The following is a 22,832-nucleotide window of genomic DNA, read 5'->3' on the forward strand; positions in this document are numbered from 1 at the left end:
CTTCGTCTACACTACCTTTCCTCAGATAACTTGGTCCTTCATCTCCTGTTTCCAATTCCTTATATTTCTTGTTGTATCTGGCCTCTAATTTTACCTGCCTCTGCTTGCCTTTGCACCACCCAATCTCTCTCTCCTAGTTCCTTAAATCGATCCCCCTCTGTCTTAGGTCTTCTAGTGCTTCTATACCCCATCCATTCCTATTATAATATTTTTCCCTCTCCCAACTATACATATCTTTCGATCCACTCTTTTCTTTTTCAATCCAACACCTTTTCATCCATCTATTTTCATCCATCTCTCCTATCTTTTCCTCATATTTAACTGCCCTCAATCCCCATTCAATTCTTAGTTTATTCAGTCTTAATTCTCTTGTCATTAGGTACCTTAGTGTACAAAAATCTAACCTGAAAATCCATCTTACATAGTCCAGCATTATTTTCTCTAATTCTTTCTTCTCTTCCCATCCCCATATTTCCACCCCGTAGGACATTACGCTATGTACCAAATACCTAAACAACCCCCACCTTCTGGTAAAATCGTCCCTACATATCCGCTCTCCCAACCCCCATGTTTTATTAGCTGCCAACCTTCCCTTATTACTTATATCCCTTATATGATCCTTATAATTACCTTTATTGTTAAACACGAAGCCTAAATATTTGAAAACATTTACCTCTTCTATTTCTTTTCCTCTCCATTTCCAACTTTCCTTCCTTTCTCTGTTTCCTCTATTGAAAACTAACACTTTCGTCTTCTCTGTACATAAAATCAAATTCCTTTTATTTGAAAACCTCTTCACTGTCTGCATCATATCTAATAATGCCTCCCTGTTCTTTGCCAAAAACACCATATCATCCGCATACTCTAACGACCATAATCTCTTATTACCTATACGTACACCCCCTACGATCCGCATTTCCAGCTCCTTACCTATATCCGCTATATACAGATTAAACAGAAGTGGACTCATCACACATCCCTGACGTACTCCCTTCGTTGTTCTAAACTTCGCTGTGACCTCTTCCTTTACTCTTACCGCCACCTTTGTTTCCTCATATATCCTTTCCATCCTCCAGACAAGGTCCGCCGCAACCCCTTTTCCTTTTAGTACATTCCATAACTGTTCTCTCTCCACATTATCGAAGGCTGCTTTTAAGTCCACGAACAAGGCATAGATTCTTCTTTCCTTACTTTCTTTCATCTTCTCCCTCTGAACTATGTGGTTCAACACAAACACATTATCTATCGTTGCTCTTCCTTTTCTGAAATCTGCTTGACTCTCCGGTAACAAACCCAACCTTTCTGTTTCCTCCTCCAGTCTGTTTCTCAAAATCTCAGCGTAGATCTTATATGCCGCGCACAGCAAGGATATACCTCTATAATTGCCTACTATGTTTGCATCTCCCCTCTTGTAATGGAACTATTATCGACATTCTCCAGTCCTTAGGTATGTACCTCTCCTTCCAAATCTGCCTCATAAGTTCCACCAAGCCTTTCCTCACTACGTCACCACCAAATTTCCAAGCCTCCATAGGTATCCCGTCTACGCCTACTGCCTTCCTCTTTTTTAATTTCCTTATCGCATCCCTTATTTCCTCTTCCTCCACCTGTCCTTCTGTCTGCTCTCCTCTTCTCCTTATTGTCTCCTCTTCAGTTTCCCTAGACATTCTGGGCTCATCCTCTTGTCCTATTGTCTCTTCCTCCAACAAGTTCATGAAATGCTTTCTCCACGCTTCTTTACTTATGTCTGCTGCTTTCCATTCCTTCTTCTTCCTCCTTTTATTTATAAAACTCCAAATTTGCGTTGTATTCTTTAAATTCCTCAACTCCTTCTCTTCCCTTTCTCTGTTCTCCCTTTGCTTCTTTTCTGCCAGCTCTCTCAGCTTCTTCTTTTCTTCCAGATATTTCTCTCTTGCTACTCTTCCTTTCCTCCATTTCTTGTAACATCTTTGCACCTCCCTCTTCTTCCTTGAGCATTGCTTATCCCACCAGTCTTTGTGGCCCAACTCTTTTCTTTTCGTTATTACCTTTTTCTTTATCATAGCCTCATGTATTATACACTTAAGTCTATCCCATTTTTCCTCAATTGTATCCTGCCTGTCTGCTTCCCATGGTGTCATCTCCAAGTTTTCTTTATACCATTGTATGGATTCTTCATCCCAACAAATCCTCCATTTCTCCTCTCCTTCCTTCTTGTCCTCCTCTTCTTCTTCCCTTCTTCTTCCTCTTCTGTCTTTATCTTCCAGCGTTACTATAACCGGCATGTGATCAGAGTCCACTCTGTCGCCTACCCTGAAATCTATTACTCTCTCGTACACTCTTTCGCTATTCAACACGTAATCAATCACTGTATTGCCCCTCGCACCTACATACGTATATTCCCCTTCCCAATCTCCTTTCGTTGACCCATTCAACACATACCACCCCTTTTCTTTAATATATTCTATCAAATTCCTTCCTCCATTCCCTATCGTCTTATCCTTACTTTTCCTCTCTATTCCTCCTTCCTCTTCTTCTCCTCCTCCTAATTCCCCTGTTCTAATATTAAAATCGCCTCCTACTATTATTTGCCCATTTTCCTTTCCCCCCATCCATTTCTCTATTTTCTCCTCTAAAATCTTCCAATTCTTATTATACACAGAGATAATATATAGTGTATCCTTACCTTCTTTAATTTCTGAAACCACAAAATCCTCTTCATCTTTACCTATTATCCTATCGGTTCTGTTTCCCCACTCCCTTCTCTTACCTATTATAAAACCTCCTTTCGCTCTTCCCTTTCTTTTTTCTTTAACTGCGTATTTACAACCCCATTCATGTGTCTTGGGCAGCCTATCCTTCCACTTACTCCAACCCACCTCATCTATCCAAGTCTCACTTAAACTAATAAAATCATACTCCCTAATGTATCTCCAGAAATCTACCCCCTTATTTCCTATTCCTGCGACATTCCAAAATATGACTCTTTTGTCCCTATTACCTATCCTACCACTCTTTTTATTCCTTTCCACTCCTTGGCATATAAAAAATCCCCATTATCCTTTACATCTCCTTTCTCTCTCTCATCCACCCCACCTTCTCCTTCCCTCATATTCTCCTTATTCAAATCTTGTTCTATATCCACCCACGTTTTCCACACCCCCTTTATCCTAACTCTAGTATATCCCGCTTTCACGTCCTCCCCTTTGTCTCTCTGTTCTTTAACCCATCTGCCTATCCTTTCTTGTCTTTTCCTTTCCTCCCACGTTAAATCATTTTCTATAAAAATCTTTCCCCCTTTTAACCTATTTTTATTTCTCATCACCCATTTCTTGTCCTCCTCTTTATCTATTTTGACTATTATCACAGGCCCACTTATTCTCACGCTTATTATTCCACACGCTACTCCCAGTCTGCTCTTCAGGAAATCTTTCGCCCATTCCCTCCTATCTTTATCTAATTCCTTTACATCTATCCCTTTTATTACTATATTATTCCTCCTCTCTTCCCTTTCTTTCTCTGTCACCATTTTTCTCAACCTCTCTACTTCCTTACTACTCAATCTATCTTCACGTATTGCCGAGCTCCCCGAACCTCTGAAACTGCTTTTCCTACTTCTACTTTCCCTACTTTCTCCTACATAACTATCTGATATCTCCCCCTCTTCACCTGCAATATTGTATTCCCGTTTTAGATCTTCCACATCTCTTTCCATTCTTCCTATTCCTTCTTCGATATTGCTCAATCTAACCTCCTAGACTTTCTCTTTCCTCTCCATATTTCTTATACCTTCCTTTAAACTCTCCTTTATACTCTCCTTTATTCCATTAATTTCCTCTTTTACCCATTCTTTTAATTTTCTTAATTCTAACTCTATATTACCTTCCTCTTTTTCTTCCCTAAACGTAACTCTTCTTTTTGTTTTACCTACCTCTGGTAATAATTTCCCGTTCCTATTCATTCCTTCCTTACCGGCACTCTCCATGTTGCCCGTTCTCTTTGCCATCCTAACCCCAAAACTTCGTCGCTACTCTTTACTTCCAAAGATCTTCCTTTCTCTTGTACTGCTACACTTTCCTTCCTTCGCTACCCTTCCTTTCCTTCCGCTCTCTTATCTTACTTAACTTACACGCTCCTACTTACTCGCTTTACACTTAAATACAACTAAAACTATCTCACATACCCAACACGCATTCACTCGCTCACACGCCCTCTAATCAAGACCCTCATATTTTTTAATAATTAATAGCTCAAACGATTGCTCCTTAATTGCTCCGACAGAATCCACAATTGCTCCCCTTTTAAAATTAATAGTTTTTGAAATATTTACAAAAAACGTAAAATTTATCATTTTTACTCAAAAACATATTTCCAATAGTTTCCTGCAATTATATCCAGCATGAAACGATTACTCTTTAATTACTTCATATTGCTCCATCATTATTTTCATGATTTATTGCATTTTTATCGAAAATTAACAAATTAATCATTTTCCAAGCGATGCCGTCGCCACCTATCGGCCGCCTATCGGAACTATATAGCTCAGCAGCCAACGGCGAGAATATTCAAACATAATACAACAGCTCTATTGTTAATAACTATATCTAAAAGAGTTTAATTAACGTTTCTTATTTATTTTTTAATAGAATAATTGCACCTTGCTTGCTCTATTATGAAATTCGCTCCATTTGTATAATTAATCTTTTTATGCTGAATTAGCAAAAAAAACCAATAATTTTTTTGGAAAAACATATTTTCCGTAGTCTACTGCAAATATATCCAATATAAAATGATTGCTCGTTAATTGCTTCATATTTAAGATCGTCTTAAGCCCGTATCAAACTATGCATTGAAGATTGAGATTCAAAATTCAAGATTGAAATTTGACCAATCAGAACAAAGAAATATTAATCCTTTTTGATTAGTCAAATTCCAATCTTTAATCTTCAATCTTTCATTTTCAATGCATAATCTGGTACGGACTTTACGCGTTGTTTGTTGCCGTCCTTAGACAGGACCAGACATGTTTCAACACATTAAGGCCATTGCACGTTCAAAAGTTTTAGTCGAATCGTAGGCCGTAAGCAAATCGACCAATCACAATCAAGCATTCTAAATGTAATAAGAATGTTTGAACTGTGATTGGTCGATTTGTTTACGGCCTTTTTTTACGTGCAATGGTCTTAAAAGTCCGTATCAGACTATTGAAAATTAAAGATTAAAAATTGGAATTTGACTAATTAGAATAAAAGAAACTAAAATTTCTTTGCCTTGATTGATCAAATTTCAATCTTCAATCTTCGATCTCAATCTTCAATGCGTAGTCAGATTCGAGCTTTAAGGGTGATTCATACGACACAATGTTTGTGTGTATCGGATATATCAATTGGCAATCAGATGGAGAATTCTTAAGCGAGGAGCACACACTTTTGCATAAGCGCATAATTACAAACATAAGGAAATTGATTGGTCAATTTTGTTATGCATAAGGAAATGGACCAATCAATTTCCTTATTCTTGTGATTATGCGCTTATGCAAAAGTGTGTGCTCCTCGCTTAAGAATTCTCCATCTGATTGCCAATTGATATATCCGACACACATAAACATTGTGTCGTATGAATCACCCTTAAAGCTCGAATCTGACTACGCATTAAAGATTGAGATTGAAGATTGAAGATTGAAATTTGATCAATCAAGACAAAGAAATTTTAGTTCCTTTTATTCTAATTAGTCAAATTCCAATTTTTAATCTTTAATTTTCAATACTGATACGGACTTTTAAGACCATTGCACGTAAAAAAAACCGTAAGCAAATCAACCAATTCACAGTTCAAACATTCTTATTACATTTAGAATGCTTGATTGTGATTGGTCGATTTGCTTACGGCCTACGATTCGACTAAAACTTTTGAATGTGCAATGGCTTTAACGTATTGAAACATGTTTGGTCCTGTCTAAGGACGGCAACGAACAACGCGTAAAGCCCGTATCAGATTATGCATTGAAAATGAAAGATTGAAGATTAAAGATTGGAATTTGACTAATCAAAAAGGATTAATATTTCTTTGTTCTGATTGGTCAAATTTCAATCTTGAATTTTGAATCTCAATCTTCAATGCATAGTTTGATACGGGCTTAAGACGATCTTAAATATGAAGCAATTAACGAGCAATCATTTTATATTGGATATACTTGCAGTAGACTACGAAAAATATGTTTTTCTAAGAAAATTATTGATTTTTTTTGCTGATATAGCATAAAAAGATTAATTATACAAATGGAGCGATTGCGAATATTATAATAGAGCAAGCGAGGTGCAATTATTCTATCAAAAAGTAATTAAGGCATCGCTTAAAAAATGATTAATTTGTTAATTTTCGTTAAAAAATGCAATAAATTATGAAAATAATGATGGAGCAATATGGAGTAATTAAAGAGTAATCGTTTCATGCTGGATATAATTGCAGAAAACTATTGAAAATATGTTTTTGAGTAAAAATGATAAATTTTACGTTTTTTGTAAATATTTCAAAAACTATTAATTTTAAAAGGTGAGCAATTGTGGATTCTGACGGAGCAATTAAGGAGCAATCGTTTGAGCTATAATTTATTAAAAAATATGAACTTCCAGCGTCAACTTATTTCCGGTCCGCTCTCAGGCTTCTCTCTGGTAAAACCGTGCACAGCCCTGAAGGTAAAATATAACAAATAAAAATGATAAAAAATAAAAAAATTTTATTTTTTTCAAAATCACGATATAATTTTTTTTACAGATGATATCAAATCAAACACTTATGAAAATAGCAAGTTTGGGAGGATTCATAACAGCAAGTACAGGTTATGCCTTTCATTATCGCATACAATATGATATTAAAGAAAGTGAGTCTTATAAAGATGCGATAAATACCTTCCGTGCGCATAAGAAAGCTGTAACATATCTTGGAGAACCTATAACATTGGGTCGCATCACTTATGGTGATGGGCAGCAAATTCTTGGACAAAAAATGAAGTACAAATGGTTTAAAGTTTCACTTACAGGTAGCAATACTAAGGCAAAGTTATATTATGAGGTAATATTAGAACATAAAATTGAAAATAAATATGATATACCTAAAATTGAAATTACGTTCGATAATATACCTGGAAAGACATTTGTAATAAAAGATTGTGAGATAAATAAGTAATAAAAAAAAATTATATTAAAAATATAAAATGTGTAAAATATGTAAAGTATGTAAAAATATAATTGCAAGAAAATTTAATTAATTAATTAATTACAAAATTTATTTAATTAATTACAAATTAGATAAAAATTAATTAAATAATTTTGAGAGAGCAGTTGAATAAAGATATAAAGTCACAAAAGAATAATTAAAATAGAAGCAAAATATATATTATTGAGATGTCTGTAAAGGTAATGGTATATCAGTAACACCCTTAGGTACTCTCAAACCACGCCTAGTATATCCCAAAGCTGCTTGAATAATATGTATAGCTGCTTCTATAGTAATCTTCACATCTTGCACACTGCCAATTTGTGGATTAACTTCTACTAAATCTATAGCGCTCAGTCGGTGTGTTCTGTATATTTCTTCCATAAGATTAATTGCTTCTCTAAGAGACAGTCCTCCACGGACTGTAATTCAAAAACCATTCATAGACAGAAGAATTAGAATAAGAATTTATTAATAGAAATGATACATCAATACAATCAACTACCTGGTGTTCCAGTGCTCGGTGCTTCGAGAGGATCTAATGCATCTATATCAAAACTAACATGTAAAGATCTCGAATTATAAGGATCTATCTTGTTTAGTGCCATATGTATTACATCATGAATACCTAAAAACATTAATCTTAGTGCGTTTCATATTTTATGCATGATTGATGCATTATTATTTTAAATGCATACCATAACGTTCTATATCTTCCATACCAAAAGCAGTAATACCAAATTTTTCAATTACTAATCTTTCATAACAATCCACAGATCTCAAACCAATATAAGCTACATTTCTGATAGACAACCTATAAAAAACATATATATACTAAATTAATTTTCCTTAGTTTCCCTGTCGATATAATTTAAATAATAGATAGATTAGATTAATCTAATCTGTTTGAACACACATTACTCTTACATTGGCATTTGCCAATCCATGCCTGGTAAATATGGCCAATAGTCAGCTAATTCCGAAGTTAACAATGCTACAGGCATTCCATGTACATTACCGCTCTCGCTGGTTTTATTAGTATTTAAATCTGCATGGGCATCGACCCATATCACCGCTACATCCTGTTTTTCCTGAAAAGTACATAAGCATTCAGATTAAATAATTATTGATTTTTTTTCTATTTACAAATATGTTTGCTATTAAATACCTTTACATGTCCATCAATAGTACCAATACTCAAGCTGTGATCACCACCGATTGTCAGTGCTTGTCTACCATCTCGTAATACTTGTCGAACTTGTTCGGATAACCGACTTGCACAACTTGCTATGTAACCCAAATGTGACATATTATTTACATCACTTGTATTATTTGCATCATAGAGTACATTACCGTAATCTTGCACATCCAACTCTTAAGGAATGAATATAGATTATGTTAATTGTACATATACTTTGTATACAAAGGATAAATAATATATATTATACAATATACATTTATATACCTAATGTTTTTAGTTCGTATATTAAATTTGCTGCTCTAATTGCATTTGGTCCATGAGCTACTCCTTCTTTTTTCTGTTAAATTTATTATGTTTTTATGACATAATTGATGTTCTTTACTGCTTTTATTAATATTTTTGTTTAAGGGATAATATATATAGGCAATATAGTAAATCAGGACTGAAAATTTTTTTTATTATTTCTATGTTATTTACCTGCCCTTTATCAAATGGTACTCCTATTATACCAACTTTTCCACCATAATAACGAACACTTAATTTATTATAGATTGTACGTGTTTTAATTAATATATTCATCTCGAATTTCGTCCTTTCCTTGCTGCAGAGTTGTTTACAAGTGTACATAAAAAAAATTATCTGCTCTTTGACCTCTACAGATTCGATCTGGTATATCATTAAAATGTGTGTATCAACAACAGACAGAATAGATAGCAAGTACGTACGTAGCAAGACCGTTAGTCGTATGTATAGACAAAACAAATATAATAAGTATGTGTATAGATAATTTTCATACATATGTTGCTCTCTCTTTTCCATCATGTCCACATATAAACCAATATTATAAGATAAATTATATATAATTTACAATATATAATTATAAATTGATTTAAACGTGTAATAAAAATGTGCGATAAATCAGGGAACTATATACTACATAAATATTAATTAAGATCATAATCATTTTTATTAACCTTGATTTTAAGTACACAATATATTAAATATTACATATAATAAATCATAAATATTTTGTTTTGTTAATATGCATTTATTAACTCTTTACATCAGGCTCTATTGATTGAAATAAATAACGACAAACAAAATATATGATAGAGTATATATTTCCATTAAATATTTTTTAATATAAAAATTATTTCGGACCAAGCATCTGTTCAGGTCTGACCCATTGATCAAACTGTTCTGCCGTTATTCCATGTTTCAATGCAGATTCTTTTAATGTGAGTTTTTCTTTGTGCGCATGCTTAGCAATTGTAGCAGCCTACAAAAAAAAGTTATAAAAATTTCTTACAAATAATCATAATTTTGATACATAGAAACTTAAAATGTCTCCCAACATTTTATTTTAAAAGGAATATAAATATATGGATACCTTATCATAACCAATATATGGATTCAATGCTGTGACAAGCATCAAACTTTCATTCACATTTTTCTGTATTTTCTCAATATTGGGAGTAATACCCACAACACAATTCTTTGCAAACGATGAGCTGGCATCACCTAACAACCTTGCAGATCTCAGAGCATTGGCAACCATGATCGGTTTAAAAACATTAAGTTCAAAATGACCATTACTGCCACTGATACTTATTGCCACATGATTACCCATTACTTGACTGCATACCATAGTCATTGATTCACATTGTGTAGGATTTACTTTTCCAGGCATAATAGAACTTCCAGGTTCGTTTTCTGGAAGAGATAATTCTCCTAAACCGCACCTAGGCCCACTTCCAAGAAATCTAATATCATTTGCGATCTATGCAAATTATACACAAAAGAGATATCGGTAAAATATAAGTGATTAGGAAACATGTTTTTATTATATTAGTATACATAAGTATACCTTCATAAGGGAAACAGCCACTGTATTAAAAGCACCATGTACTTCAACAATCGCATCATGTGCAGCCAGAGCTTCAAATTTATTTGGAGCAGGGACAAATGGTAAACCAGTAAGTTGTGCAACTTTTGCCACTATCTTGTCTACAGCGCCCTTTCGCGCATTTAATCCGGTTCCGACTGCTGTGCCACCAAGAGCTAATTGATATAATTTTGGAAGTGTAGCCTTCACTCTTTCAATACCATATTTAACTTGTGTGGTATATGCTTTATGAGACAATATGGATATTTTAATGTGTATGTCTTATAAGAGAGTTATTTTATAAGTAACCAAAAAAGAGAAAGATATATGCCTGAAAATTCTTGACCCAATGTTAATGGAACTGCATCTTGGGCATGCGTTCTACCGATTTTTATAATATCTTTCCAATCTTCCACCTTTTCATTTAATGCTTTGTGCAATTTGTCCAAACCTGGGATTAAGACTTTATGAATTTCTAAAGCAATAGCTACATGCATAGCTGATGGGAATGTATCATTGCTACTTTGTGACATATTAACGTGATCATTTGGATGCACAGGTTTTTTTGAACCAAGTTCTCCACCAAGTATTTCGATTGCACGATTGGCAATAACCTAAACATTTTCAATCATTTTTAATAATAAAAGAGATATTATAAATGTTATAATTTAATATAATGTTGAAATTTATATATAAATACACACACATATACATGTATGTATGTGTGTGTGTATGTGTATAATTTAACCTCGTTGACATTCATATGGGTTTGTGTGCCAGATCCAGTTTGCCAAATAATTAAAGGAAAATGATCATCATATAATTTTCCACTTATTACATCATCTGCAGCTCTACTAATAGCATCAGCAACTTTAGGATCCAGACCATAATCTTTATTCACTTCCGCAGCAGCTTTTTTTAATATACCCAAAGCAACTATTACCCCATACTGAAAAAATAATCTATGGATTATTTAAAAAAAGAAGCTGAAAAATAACTTTGACAAATTTATAGCATCACTCTTACAGGCATACGTTCAAATGTATCACCAATTGGAAAATTCTTTAATGCTCGAACAGTTTGTGCGCCATAATACTTATCCTTTGGAACTTTTAATTCTCCAAATGTATCTCTTTCTATTCTGTAATCTATGTGTCCTTGCTCCTGCACAAATATTCATATTTCTAACATTAAACATTTGTATATACATATATAATTATATAAACATATATGTTGACATTAATAATTATATAACAATCGTACAAGCATCTTCACTATTATTTAAATAAATTATTATTAACTATAAGTTCATAAATATAGTACTAGGTATATATAGTAGATAATATAAAAGATTATGAAATATAGTGTGTATGTGTGTGTGTGTGTTGCGTGTGTGCACATATACATAATTAGTAATATATTGATAGAAAATATAGAAGACTGAATGAAAAATAAATGTATTATTTTAACAAAAAGACAAATAAAGGTGTGGATATTATTTGTATATACACATATAAGCCATCAAATAATTTGAAACAGCTTGTTTTTATGATTAATTTTCTTCTTTTATAAAATAGAATTATCACATATTTTTATCAAGAATTTTTAACCGAAATAACGAATCGAATAATTATATTATATATGAGAAACATTAGGAATATTAGTTATTTATATATATATATATATATATATACATATATATATATATATATAAAACTAAGATGTTATGTAAAACTGACAATGATTCATGACATATAAACAAATGTTAAAAAATTTAGAAAAGTAATTCTCCTTTAATTTTTCCTAATAGCAAAAAAATGAGTTGCAAATCGTTGTGTCTCCCTTTTTCTTATAAATAATATCCCATTATATATATAAGATTAAAACTTTTCACATCAAATTATATTTATACCTTACCATTGTAACTGCCGATGTGGATATATGAAATTTTAGTGGTGAACTTTTAGTGGTGATCAACTTTTTCAATTGGCGCAAGCTGTGATTAGACAGATGGTACTTTAATATGTTGAATGTCATTTTTTTCAACGATTCTAACAATCTGTTTTATAGATAATATCAAGAACCTTAAAATAGAAGAAAACTTAAGGGTCGACAGAAGTGACGGCCAAACTTCGAATTGATATTAGAGACCTCGTGCGGTGACAACGCAAAACTCCAGCTTTAGGTTACATCTGAGAAATAAATTCTCGATTTCTATGTAGAGACAGAGAGAAGCCTGAGAGTAGAGTCTTATATAGGTTGCGGTCGAGAAGACGCTAGAGATGCTTCGAAGCATTACATTAACCAATCAGAATAAAGAAATCTTTGCTCTTTTTGTCCTGATTGGTCAATCAAATGCTTCGAAGCATTTCTAGCGTCTTCCCGACCGCAGCCATAATCAGAGAAGCGACATCGTTTCCATGCTTCTCATGATCGCCATGTTGGTCCCGCAGCTGTCCATGTATAATCTAAAATGTCTTAAAAATGTCTCAGAGATATTCAAAATGTTTTTTTTTAGAAAATAGCATTACAAATATACTTTTTTCTCACTTACGGTACGCCGGTTGCGATTAGTTTGCACGTAGGATTCACTATGTGCAAACTAACCGCCAACATAGGACGCGTTTACTTAACGACCGCAACGCTCGCGAGCATTATCAAGCGACGCGGCAGCATTGCGACGCCAAGTATATGAAAAAATTTCTTTCTGGCTTGTCAATGGTTTGACTATGTACAGGGGCCGCGACGCTACCAAGAGTTTATCCGGAGTTTTACGTCTAATAAACTTTCGATTAAAATTCCTCAGGAACGAAGCCGTTAATAAAAAATCTAACGGCACTTTTCTTATACAATGTGGATGCAAGCTTTCGACTAGTTAGTAATTGCGACTAGTTTGAATAAGATTGGTGCACTCAATCCTGAGGAATAATAATCGTATACCAGAAATGTGACATTTTTCGTTCTTCATCATTATCATAATAATCATGATCATAAGATTTCAGACACGTACGTATGCTCGCACGCACACATGCAAAGCGATTTTGTCCCCCAAGGCGCGTTTGCAGCGCTCATGTACAATTATTCGCTTGAGTGTGCAAATATGCCTTGAGAGATAATGTATATCTGCGTGCATGCGTGCATACGTAACGTATATAGCGGGGAGCACACACTTTTGCATAAACGCATAATCATAAGCATAAGGAATTTGATTGGTCAATTTCCTTATGCATAAGGAAAATAATTATGCGCTTATGCAAAAGTGTGTGCTCCCCGCTTAAGACATGATATTAAGTGATGCGGTAACATCGCGACATCATAATTAAGATTAAGGTTATATTTGAATGAACGAGTAAGTAAATTGAAATTTTATATATATATCCCCATACAGCACAAAACATCCTCAGGATCATCCTGAATATGTCCAGGACGGTTCAGGACATTTGTAGGATGTTTTAAGATATTATTATAAATATATTTATAAAAATTTAATATGCATACATAATTATTTTTAGTTGTGTCGGCTATTTAATATAATTTAGAAATCTTATGTATTATAATAAGTATTAATGTCCTATAAATGTCCACTGGATAACCCCTGGATGTCTATAGGATATATCTGCCCTGTCTATTATATTGAATGTCTTTTGGATTTCCAGAGGACATATATATGTGCAATTAATTGTTAACATTAATTTCGTTTAATATTAATACTTGAATTTGATGCGCACATTTTCATATATCCAAAATTATTATTTATTTAATATTTCATGAGAAATGTTACTGTTCGCAACATTCCAAAAACTTTACAAACAATAGTATTCAACCGCTAGTTCGTTTGTTTACCGCTATGCGACACGCGAACTCGTATTTGAGATTTGGTCATGAGAATTATATAAAGCTTGCAAAGAGCAACTGACAGGAAATTAGAAATGTAATTATTTTCTATCAGTTCAATCTCTGATGCAATCCCAACATAGGGAATTCAAATATTGGATTGTTTAGAAAATATTACACAATTCAAACCTGGGAGCCAAACCTAAAATATTCATGTACAGCACGAAAGCCTCAAATATTAAACAACGGTGAACTATTTTTAATATTAGATTTTTAATATTGGCAGTAAATAACAAAACATAATTTTAATTTATATTTAAATTTTAAAATTTGCTCCTTGAAACATACGAAAAATATCCCTAACATATCCTATAAAAATCCTTAGGATGTTCCACAGTATCTCCCAGGATTCTCCAGAGGTTAATATACGGCTATCATTTACTCTTCCTCAGGACATCCAGAGGAGATCTGAGAATTACAATGGGGTATCCTGAGGATATCCTACATGTATGTCCTGGATGCCCTTTGGACGTCCTAAGGACATCCTTGTGCTATCTGGGATGCTAGTACTTATTATATTATTATGTATTTATGCAATATTGGTGTAAACAATTGAAGAAAAATAATATAATTGTTAATCTATGAAACTGCAATTATACAACTGTTAAAAAATAATATCAAATAAGAATTGACAATTGTACTACTTCATCTCTATCCCTCTCTGATATGATACACGAAGTATCGATAGTAATAAAGCAACAAATCATTAGTTGTAAGTCTAACAGGCACCCGTGTCTTACATATTATATATTTGTTTATTCTGTTATCTATTATATCCTACTATTATTATTGATCATCATACAAAATATTTAATTGCACGTACAATTTTAACTACAATTTAAACATATATATGCAATATGTATATATGCAAGTATAAAATTCTCAAAGAATGGGCGCCCGTTAATCTTGTTGCATTACTGCTTTCTGCCACGAGAGGCCAGAAAGCATTTTCAGACCGTATTTCGGCCGTAAAGCGATATGCTAGAGGAACAAGGATAGCACGCAATTGTCGTTCCTTGTTTGACATTATCTCCCAACCGCATCCATGGCTCAACGTATCGGTGTTTGCCTTCACGGACGCTATACATACGCGATGAAAGATAGACAAAGATAACGCAATCATCTTTCCTTGTCACGCGGCCAGTGTGCCACCACGGAATATTCCCCATGTTCTGCTGTTAACTGCACTTTAGATACAGATGTGGTGAAATTCGTAGTCTTTGTCCTACATCTCGAAAAATTCATATTTTTTCATGAAACTTGTTCTGACGTATTCTTTATATTGTTATAATTAGTCGTACAGAGCCGGATTTTGCAATTTAGCTTTCACAAATTTGTAATAAATACAATATGAATTTGCGAGTAACTACACCTGATCTGCGAGTAGCTGTATGTGTTTGTTTAGTATTAGAATTTTTATTTTGATCATTTTTCCAAAAAAACGCTCTGTATGTCTATGAAGACGATGCTGCTGAATACGAATATCATCATTAGAATCCGATTTTCTCTTTATTTTGGCTATAGGACGTAGACTACAAATTCGTAATTCACGGCTTCCCGCGAGAGGTCTCTACTGTCTCTCCTGTCGATCCTTAATACAACGTTACGCGCAAGGTTTCTTGAATGTTAATGGGATCGAGTCGAGTCGAATCGAGTCGAGTCGAATCGAGTCGAGTCGAATCGAGTCGAGTCGAATCGAGTCGAGTCGAATCGAGTCGAGTCTAATCGAGTCGAGTCGACTACCATGCCATGCCAGTGAATTACGTACAAGAGTGATTTTACATACATATTGTAGAATACAAAAGTACAGCAAAAAAAAAAAAAAAACGATGAATAATATAATATTTCTTCAACACAAGAGAGAACATCATTTAAAGTCTAATCAGCGGTAAATATAAGAAATACGTTTATCATTAATGCTTATTTACGCTGTAATTGGTGAATAAAGCATCTAACAAAAGGATTACATAGTAGAAAAACAGAAGATTGAACGATCATATATATGTATATATACATATATATATTTATTGAATTCTATGGATATATACTTATGTCGGCGTTGCAGTAGTTCTTAATATGTAAACAATTTGTTGAACTGCGTGTTTCGTACGGGATAATGATTTATTATGTAAGCTGCATATGAGAGGATATGGTGAGAAAAAAGTGTATGAAATTTCCTCGATTTTTTGCAACGGATGGTGGTTTTTAAAGATGACTGACTCTGCCTCTATTTTCGTCAGGTAAAAACGTTCGCTCACTCATAAAAGTTATAATTTTTTGCGGTATTTGTTACATTTTCTCTCAAATTGATAAATATTTATATATAACACATATCTCGAGAAATAAAAATTTTCTCTTTTCCCATTGTAAATATCGCAGTATGAATAATATATTTGTACTTGTATATTTCATGGGCAAAATGTATGCCTAATCCTAACCTTATATCATGTATGAAAGAAGTGAGCAAGACCGAGAAAAGGAGATAAACATATAACTTTCATTTTTTATAGCTTTCAGTCATAAATAATTTCACATAATGTCATTAGTACAATATGTATATATATATATATAAAATTTTCGTTACTTGAATAAACATGCATGTTACCTGTACATATGTATATGTGCACATATGATATATAGAAAAGAATTTTATATCTATTATATGTATAGCTTTGGTATTTGTCCAAAATTTTTGAAATTTTTACTTTTGGAGCTATTTATGTTTCATTTATCATTTAATTGTAACAAAAATTATTAAATATAATAATATATTAATTATATGTTATCCTCGATTTTTTCTACAACATATGAATCATTTTATATACAATTTTTGTAGCTGCAATTTTATTTTTAATAGTGATTTGTTATAATAAATTATATTCAATATCTGCACAATTTCAGTTTTTAAATTTGTTAACCTGTATGTATTATACATTGATTATCTCGAAACAATATAATGCTATTGTTTAAATACAATATAATTTGAATTCTACTGCATAATTTGCTTGGTTCTTTAATGCTGTAATTGTACATAAGTGGGCTATGCAGAGACTCTTCCTTGAATGGTTAAATTTCAATGTAAAATGTTCTATATGGTACATTCAACTAAAATGTGTTGGCTAAGGTTGTTCCGTAAAAGTTTCAGACTATGTTTCAATTGAACTTACCTAATATTATGATAGAGAACATGTATATTAACAAAAAAATATACAGCAATTCTTGTGCATACTCTTAGATATATGTAATTATAATCTGTATTAATTATATATATATATATATATATATATATATATATATATATAAATTAATTAATTATATTGATTAGATATAATTACAGTCTGTTAATAATAATTTGTTATTATTAATAAATCATAGGAAAAAATTTATTTTGCTTCCATTTTTATATATATTTATATCTTATATATACAATATATATTTTCCCTTACATATTTATTGTATATTTATTTATATATCATTATATAAATTATATATATTAAATTAAAATGTCAATTCAAATTGCACTCAATATGATGCATTTATTTCTTATATTTGAATAAGTAATAGCTACATGATGTAAGATGCACTTATATCCAAGATACAAAGTAATATATTATTTTTCTTTATATTTTAATGAAAAATTGCCGGCTACAATTGCATGCCTTTAAAACATTCAAATTTTTTGTAGCTTTAATATATCAATTTATTTGTATATATATAAAATAATTTTAATGTAAAATATTAATTTGTGCATATAACGTATATAATATAAACTCCTATTTATATTTATAGTAAGGGAAAATATATATATATAAACATTCTACATAAAATATTTTTTTAGCAATTTGTAAACAATTTTATTTCTTCTGGCATACTTATAAGATATTTTATTTTCTGTTAAAGTAAAAGTCTTATAAAATGTTGTAATAATTTATATAAAAGATATTAAGAAACATACTAAAAATTTGGTTAAAATTTATATAATCTGCCTTTTTGTGAAAATTAGACAAATAATTTGAGAATATTTAGACACAAAAAAATCCTGATTGGAATATATATTTTGCAGAATAATTAGCAACGTAGTGACTTTATTGAAATGTGTTGCTCGGACGGCATTTGTGATATTGAACAATGTCTACTGTATACCTACATATGCAGTATGGATGATGTTATTGTTTCCTGTAAAAGTATATCAACCTCAAGTATATTGGCGAATCGAGGGCCTATTTTTTCACTGGTTGTTGGCAATGGTATCAATGTGGACTTGGTCTGCAGGTTACGACAGTAAGTATTAATAATATATAAATTAAAAAAAGAGATAGCTGTTTTAGATTCTTAAAGTACGATTATCTTTTGTTCAACAGTAATAGAACAAGGTGATGATATACAGCAGATTATAAGTGAAAAAACATTAGTTATAGCAAATCATCAGAGTACTGGTGATGTTCCTATATTAATGACAACGTTTAATGCCAAACCAAATGTTTTACCCAATTTAATGTGGATAATGGATAGAGTATTCAAATTTACTAATTTTGGAATTGTTTCTATATTACATCAAGATTTCTTTATTGTATCAGTAAGTATGAAATTGCATCTTAAATTTCTGTTTCCTCACTGCAGACATATTGAGTACATTAGAAACGAGAAGTCAAGTAAATCTTTTTCTTGCAAAATATGAAAATTAATTAGTTTTTTCATCTGCTATCATTTGCATTCATGAAATATGCAATAATCAAAAGTTTAGAAAATTATTTTTTATAGTAACTCATTTTATCATTCCTTTTTCTAAAAAATAACATTATCATTACTGATTTAAAAAAAAAAAAAAACCTGATTATCATTACCATTACTCAAAAAGTAACAAGTTATAACAATTTCTATTACTTTTTTTAATGCTATTACAAATTAAATATTTAAAATTTATATTTTAAGATATTCTTTTTATATTAACAAAGCATAAAAGCATTTTATGCAAGGTAGAGCATTTGAAGTATTATAAACTGTCACTTCCGAAAATATGTATTATAGCAAAAAATGTTTTAAATACAAATTGTTTGGTTCAAAGAGAGTAAAAAAGATGGAATATTAATTTATCCTTGGGCATAGATGTGTGCTGCCAAGGTTATAGGAAAATCCACTTAATTTTTTTAAATGGAACTACCCTAATTTTTATATAAATCCATTCTTTACAATATTTGGTGTAAAAAGTTAGGGAGGGCCAAAAATTGAATAGTTTACGAGATATTTTATATTTTAACATAACATATGACATAATTTTATATAAACTATGAAATATGTAAAATATTCAGTTTCCAATTATCTTACCTTAATATCTTTATGTGTAAAACAATAGGAGAAATCAATTGGTGTAAAGATAATACATTTTATACAGAATATAATTATATGTATTTTAATCTATCACCTTTATGTTTGATCTTGATCCAAAGTCAACTTTCTTTATTTCAAAATCTACCTTTTTTATTATCCTGTGTTAGTAAATGCATATACATATAAATAAATCAACATATATTTTATACTTCCAGCAAAAATAAATATGACAATCAAGATTTGTTGCTATTTATTAAAGAAACCATCTCTAAGAGAAAGTATTTGGTATATTTACTTTTAACATCACGATTTAATAAACATGATACATAATAGAAATTAGGAATTTTAAGAGTTTATTGATTTTGTTAAATATAGATATACCGCCCCTACTTTTCTATGATTTGATGTGGAAAAGAATGCATTATTTTTCTCTTTCTCTCTATTATCTTCAACTATTATATATTAGATAACTACAGGGCCGTAAACGAAGGGAAGAAAGTTTAAAACAATTAGAGAAACATCTTAAAGATTCTTATATACCACGGGATAGAAAATGGATGGTACTCTTCCCAGAAGGAGGTTTTCTATGCAAAAGACGGGAAACTTCACAAAAATACGCTAAGAAAAATAATTTACCTATTCTTGAAAATGTGACTTTGCCAAGAGTAGGAGCCATGCAGACGATATTTGATACTCTTGGACCAGCATCAAACAGGAACATGCAAGATCAACAATTAAACAGTCGACCAAGTAAGACTGCATCTGGTATTAAAAATTCTTTTGTATTTTATTTAAAATTTATTTATTCATAGTATATGAAAATTTTACTCATTGCAAAATTATTACAATTGTTCTATAATAATGTACTATTTTGTATCTATAGATATGACAGTAGCTAAACCAGAAATTAGTTGGATTCTTGACATAACAATAGCGTATCCTCAAGGTAAGCCGCTTGACTTACCTACTATTATAACTGGTTCGAGATCCCCATGTGAGACGGTATTATTCTATCGACTTTTTCCTAGTTCAGTGGTAAGTAGTCTGACTTGAAATATCGTGATTTATTGCTCGAATGCGTGTAATGATATTTACATAATATGATGTTATAGGTTCCTCGCGAACCAGAACAATTATCCAAATGGTTGTATGACAGATGGGCAGAAAAAGAAGCGCTCTTAGAGCATTTTTACAAATATGGAACGTTTCTTGATACAAAAGGATCAGACAGAAGTGGTTCTAAAGTACATCAAGATCCACTAAGATTCCTAGTCCTTCATTTATTCTTCATAACATCTAGTTATATTCATTATAGCATGCTTGCATATGTGCTATCTTGCTTTTGGTAAGATATTTTATACATCATGTACAATGATTAATGTTTACAAAGGGAATCACAGAGAGAGAGAGAGAGAGAGAGAGAGTAACGAAGTAAGATATCCTTGCCTTAAATGAACACTAATATCTATGAGAACAATTCTAAGAAATATATACGAATTATCAAATTTAACAAGCAAATCCATTATAAGAATCATTAGTGTGACGACTATTTTTATTTAATGTGTAATACAATTGAAAGCTATTTAAGCATTTATAATCTATGTTGTTCTACGAATTAAAGCTTATAATGTTAGCATATTTTAAATATAATCTCAAAATATCAATACATTTTACATTTATTAAAAATAAATACTGTCAAATAACCGATCTTTATAATTGATTGCTATATATTTTCAAAATTATTTTTATCATATATTCTTTAAATTACCCAAAACCGTATATTAATTGCAAATTACAAAATTGTTTTCATAAATTATTATATTATTGTGTTTTCACAAATTTGATAACACCTAAAACGAAATTCTTGATAATGCGCAGATTTCTAATTTGTAATTTTTATTTGAATTATATATATGCATGTGTGTGTGTGTAGGTGTATATATTAGATTATATATATAGACTTGTAAATTTGCATCAGTAATGATTTCAAATATATATATAGGATGATATACAAAATCAATATAAATTTTAAAAAATACATATACACACACACGAAAATAAATTTCTGTTCTACAATATTGAATATGTATATTAACTCTTTTATAGAAATGTTATAATATTTCTTGCTTTAAATTCTTGCAAACATGTAAACAACATAGTACATGTATTATGTACCGATATGAGGTGATTTCACCAATAATTCGAACATTTTGTATGCATAATAAATGTTACATCCGATTTTATAGACACTCAAGTTTAGGTATATGTGATAATTCACATCAACTTTTACTATTTTCTCTTACAATGTATGCATATGTTTGCGTATTTATTCGTACATTTATGTGGAACCTGGCATTGTAATAAAAAAAAATTATGATACATAGCATTGCATGTATGTTTTATAATATAAGTTGATTACAGATTAATTAAGTGTTCTATATAAAATGTGATTGCTATGTATAATAGCGAGAAGAGTTTCTACTGCTGTGCGGAATAGAATCTTTCAAAAAAAGTATCCATTCATGGTAGGAAAAAAAATATTTTTCAAGAAAAAAAATGGTCCATTCTATAAGCATAATTTTTTAACATTATCCTCTAGAAATTTTGTAATAATAAGTTCGTAATTCTATTGATAAAAATTAGGGTTAGAAAAGTAATATGTTTGAAAACTAAAAGTCAAAATAAAAAAAAATTGTATGGACTATATATATGTGAAATACAGACATGAGACATAATTTTTGTCACCAAACCCAAAAAATTATATTTTTTTATTAATTCATTTTTCATACATTTATACGTCAAATAAATTATCAAATGTTCTTGGTCTTGAGAACAGAAGACATGTGAGGATCGTGTATATATTTTATATTCCTCTTATAGTGAAATCATAATATTATCGTATTTAATCATAAGTTTAATCTAATTTATCAAGCTAAAAATTGTTATATACATTAAATGTGCATCCTTAAAACTGTTTTCTCATGTATTGAGTGTTAAGAAAAGCATTCAGTGCACATGGTAGATAGTATGCACAATACTAAGTAAAATAGTCAATAAATAGGTCAAAAACGCAATTGTTTCAGAGATATGAACAATTTTATATATTACTCCCATAACTAATTTAGTGGTTTCTACGTGTCGTGTACGAAGGTTTACAAACCGCGTTCTTTGAATGTCCTCATATTCAATATCCATACATACTTTATAAAGATTTCATCGGCAATCGGTCAGTTGTTATATTATCAGCGATTGTGAATCTATTTGATGATTTCACAGTTATGTCAATGTATAAATCTAATCTTCTGTAAATATGAAGAATAACTAAGTACT

The 22,832-nt window shown here is 31.2% G+C and overlaps 3 protein-coding genes across 5 annotated transcripts; 1 reads left to right on the plus strand and 2 right to left on the minus strand.

Annotated features, from left to right (window-relative positions):
- Nucleotides 1–7,351: 7,351 nt before the first annotated feature.
- Nucleotides 7,352–9,081, minus strand: Arg (arginase). The gene is made up of 7 exons (XM_070309377.1): nucleotides 8,873–9,081; nucleotides 8,660–8,732; nucleotides 8,363–8,568; nucleotides 8,122–8,285; nucleotides 7,893–8,008; nucleotides 7,700–7,822; nucleotides 7,352–7,616 (listed from the first exon to the last, which is right to left on the minus strand). Exons 1-7 carry the CDS (start codon nucleotides 9,071–9,073, stop codon nucleotides 7,375–7,377), a joined length of 1,125 nt encoding a protein of 374 aa, XP_070165478.1. The 5' UTR covers nucleotides 9,074–9,081; the 3' UTR covers nucleotides 7,352–7,374.
- Nucleotides 9,082–9,498: 417 nt separating this feature from the next.
- On the minus strand, nucleotides 9,499–12,486 carry LOC138940689 (fumarate hydratase, mitochondrial). 2 transcript variants are annotated; one of them, XM_070309808.1, is made up of 8 exons: nucleotides 12,365–12,486; nucleotides 12,198–12,276; nucleotides 11,307–11,444; nucleotides 11,029–11,229; nucleotides 10,612–10,894; nucleotides 10,263–10,525; nucleotides 9,786–10,175; nucleotides 9,499–9,674 (listed from the first exon to the last, which is right to left on the minus strand). In XM_070309808.1, exons 2-8 carry the CDS (start codon nucleotides 12,198–12,200, stop codon nucleotides 9,546–9,548), a joined length of 1,407 nt encoding a protein of 468 aa, XP_070165909.1. In that variant the 5' UTR covers nucleotides 12,201–12,276; nucleotides 12,365–12,486; the 3' UTR covers nucleotides 9,499–9,545. The 2 variants fall into 2 exon arrangements, with proteins under 2 accessions (XP_070165909.1, XP_070165908.1); XM_070309807.1 differs by lacking the exon at nucleotides 12,365–12,486 and having other exon boundaries at nucleotides 12,198–12,358.
- Nucleotides 12,487–16,094: 3,608 nt separating this feature from the next.
- On the plus strand, nucleotides 16,095–20,945 carry LOC138940731 (acyl-CoA:lysophosphatidylglycerol acyltransferase 1). Of its 2 annotated transcripts, none has more exons than XM_070309874.1 (6): nucleotides 16,095–16,414; nucleotides 18,238–18,455; nucleotides 18,536–18,750; nucleotides 19,979–20,267; nucleotides 20,386–20,537; nucleotides 20,615–20,945. In XM_070309874.1, the coding sequence occupies exons 1-6, from the start codon at nucleotides 16,314–16,316 to the stop codon at nucleotides 20,849–20,851; spliced, it is 1,212 nt and encodes a 403-aa protein (XP_070165975.1). In that variant the 5' UTR covers nucleotides 16,095–16,313; the 3' UTR covers nucleotides 20,852–20,945. The 2 variants fall into 2 exon arrangements, with proteins under 2 accessions (XP_070165975.1, XP_070165976.1); XM_070309875.1 differs by having other exon boundaries at nucleotides 16,104–16,414; nucleotides 19,979–20,252.
- Nucleotides 20,946–22,832: the final 1,887 nt, after the last annotated feature.

Source organism: Polyergus mexicanus, unplaced genomic scaffold (assembly GCF_030449975.1).
Source record: "Polyergus mexicanus isolate NDT 795.1 unplaced genomic scaffold, iyPolMexi1.0 SCAF_17, whole genome shotgun sequence".
Lineage (NCBI taxonomy): Eukaryota > Metazoa > Arthropoda > Insecta > Hymenoptera > Formicidae > Polyergus > Polyergus mexicanus.